Source organism: Mus pahari, chromosome 4 (genome assembly GCF_900095145.1).
Source record: "Mus pahari chromosome 4, PAHARI_EIJ_v1.1, whole genome shotgun sequence".
NCBI classification, from domain to species: Eukaryota; Metazoa; Chordata; class Mammalia; order Rodentia; family Muridae; genus Mus; species Mus pahari.
In genome coordinates this window covers 83,282,980-83,285,978 of record NC_034593.1, presented here as the reverse complement: position 1 = coordinate 83,285,978, position 2,999 = coordinate 83,282,980, and the positions used below count along the sequence as shown (strand labels likewise).

At 43.6% G+C, this 2,999-nt stretch overlaps 1 protein-coding gene across 1 annotated transcript; it reads right to left on the bottom strand.

Annotated features, from left to right (window-relative positions):
* Positions 1 to 2,714: 2,714 nt before the first annotated feature.
* LOC110321076 (late cornified envelope protein 3D-like) lies at positions 2,715 to 2,999 on the bottom strand. Its single transcript, XM_021197184.1, has one exon. It carries the CDS (start codon positions 2,997 to 2,999, stop codon positions 2,715 to 2,717), a length of 285 nt encoding a protein of 94 aa, XP_021052843.1.

Below are 2,999 nucleotides of genomic sequence, written 5' to 3'. Positions count from 1 at the left end.
AGAGTTAAAACCATCCAGTGGAAAAAAGACAGCATTTTCTTTCTTTCTTTTTTGATTCAACTCCTTTATCATTTATTCTTTTCTTTTTGTAAACAAAAGACAGCATTATCAACGAATGGTACTGGCACAGCTGGTGGGTATCATGTAGAAGAATGTAAATTGATCCATTCTTATCTCCTTGTACAAAGCTCAAGTCTACGTGGATCAAGGAACTCCACATAAAACCAGAGACACTAAAACTTATAGAAGAGAAAGTGGGGAAAAGCCTCAAAGATACGGGCACAGGGGAAACATTCCTGAACACAACAGCAATGGCTTGTGTTGTAAGATTGAGAATTGGCAAATGGGACCTCATAAAATTGCAAAGCTTTTGTAAGGCAACAGACACTGTCAATAAGACAAAAAGGCCACCATCAGATTGGGAAAGGATCTTTACCAATTCTAAATCTGATAGGATACTAATATCCAATATATACAAAGAACTCAAGAAGTTGGACTTCATTAAATCTAATAACCCTCTTAAAAATGGTGTACTGAGATAAAGAATTCTCAACTGAGGAATATCGAATGGCTGAGAAGTACCTGAAAAATGTTCAACATCCTTAATCATCAGGGAAATGCAAATCAAAACAACCCTGAGATTCCACCTCATACCAGTCAGAATGGCTAAGATTAAAATCTCAGGTGACAACAGATGCTGGTGAGGATGTGGAGAAAGAGGAACCGTCCTCCATTGCTGGTGGGCTATAAGCTAGTACAAACACTCTGGAAATCAGTTTGGCAGTTTCTGAGAAAATTGGACATAGTACTACCAGAAGATCGATCAATACCTCTCCTGGGCATATACCCAGAAGATGTTCCAACTTGTTATAAGGACACATGCTCCACTGTGTTCATAGCAGCCTTATTTATAATAGCCAGAAGCTNGAAAGGACCCAGATGTCCCTCGACAGAAGAATGGATGCAGAAAATGTGGTACATTTACACAATGGAGTACTACTCAGATATTAAAAACAATGAATTTATAAAATTCTTAGGCAAATGGATGTATCTGGAGGCTATCATCCTGAGTGAGGTAACCNAATCACAATAGAACACACATGATATGCACTCACTGATAAGTGGATATTAGCCCAGAAACTTAGAATACCCAAGATACCATTTGCAAACACATGAAACTCAATAAGAAGGAAGACCAAAGTGTGGATACTTTGTTCCTTTTTAGAATGGAGAACAAAATACACATGAGAGGAGTTTGGAGCAGATCCTGAAGGAATGACCATCCAGAGATTGCCCCACTTGGGGTTCCATCCCATAAACAACCACCAAACACAGACACTAGGCAGATGCCAACAAGAGCCTGCTGACATGAGGCTGATATAGCTGTCTCCTGTGAGGCTCTGCCAGTGCTTGGCAAAGACAGAAGTGGATGCTCACAGTTATCCATTGGACGGAGCACAAGGTCCCCAATGAAGGAGCCAGAGAAAGTACCCAGGGAGCTGAAGGGGTCTGTAGCCTCATAGGAGGAATATCAATATGACCTAACCAGTACCCCCAGAGCTCCTTGGAACTCTACCACCAATCAAAGAAAACACATGGTTGAACTTGTGGCTCTAGCTATATATGAAGCAGAGGATGTCCTAGTCTGTCATTAATGGGAGGAGAGGCCCTTGGTCCTGTGAAGGTTCTGTGCTCCAGTATAGGGAATGCCAGGGCCAGGAATGGGAGTGGGTGGGTTGGGGAATAGAGAGAAGGGGGAGCAGATGTGGAATTTTTGGAGTGGAAACTAGGAAAGGGGATAACATTTGAAATGTAAATAAAGAAAATATCTAAAAATAAAAAATTAAAAAAAAGAATTGTTTCTTTTCCCTTGATCTTCATAAAATTGTGTTAGCCTCCCTCCTCCTTCCTTTTACTCCTTCAATATTGCTTGTTTGCTATTGATTGATTGATTGAGTGATTGATTGATTGATTGATGTTCTTTCGCTGGGAACAGAACACGGGCCTCACCTACACATGCGAACCTGCCAGGGAAAAACTCTCTCTGACCTTCATCAACAGCCCCTGAATCTTCATATTTGTTTCATCCATTGCCTAATAGGTATGCTTTTGCCTCAAGATTTTGATGCCTTCTTTGTAACGAGGACCTCAAGAACAGTTCATCAAAATAAGTAATGTAACATAGGTTATACATTTCTGGGATGAAGCAGGGTCCTGTCTCGTTTCAGAGGAAAAACCAGTCCTTCAGAGATTGCAGAGTGCCAGCCAACAACCCACAACATTTCTTCCTCTTATCTTATAGTATGACTCTCTGAAGCCCTTCCATAAGCAGGCAAGAGTGGTAGCAGATATTTCTTCCTTGCATATCTAACTAGGGATTTGTCTAAGAGGTGGTTGTGATAGGCAAGGAGCTAAGGATTCTGGGTCTTCAAGCATGGCCCAGAATGAAATGACTCATGAGATTCCAGTAGTTACGGTTCAAGCAGCTTTATTTTTGAAATGGATATGTACAGGGCATATGAAATCCTAATCTACCAGGGAATGAGGACTGTGGGGTCCCAGACAACAGACAGGAAGAGAAGTTACTAGGGAAGTTGAAACCCTGGACAGAAGTCAGCAGGGCCCTCAGGAATGGAAAAGAGAGGCTGAATTTTCCTTGGCTTCAGAGATCCTTGTTGCCTCTGAAATTCCTTGTCTCTGCCTCAGGATCCAGGTCAGCAGCAGCCCCCAGAGCTGTGGCCACAGCCTGAGCCCCCAGACTGCTGACCACTGCCACGGTCACAGGAACTGGAGCTCCTGCGCCTGCATCTGTGGGACCTGNGCCTGTGGTGGCTCAGNCANCAGCCTCCCTCAGANCTGGGGACACTGCAGCCCCCAGAGCTTGTAGCACAGCAGGAAGAGGCTGCAGGCAGACACTGTGCTGTGCTCTTTTTGGGGCACTTTGGGGAGGGACACTTGGGAGGAGGTTGGCACTGCTTCTGGCTCTGCTGGCAGGACAT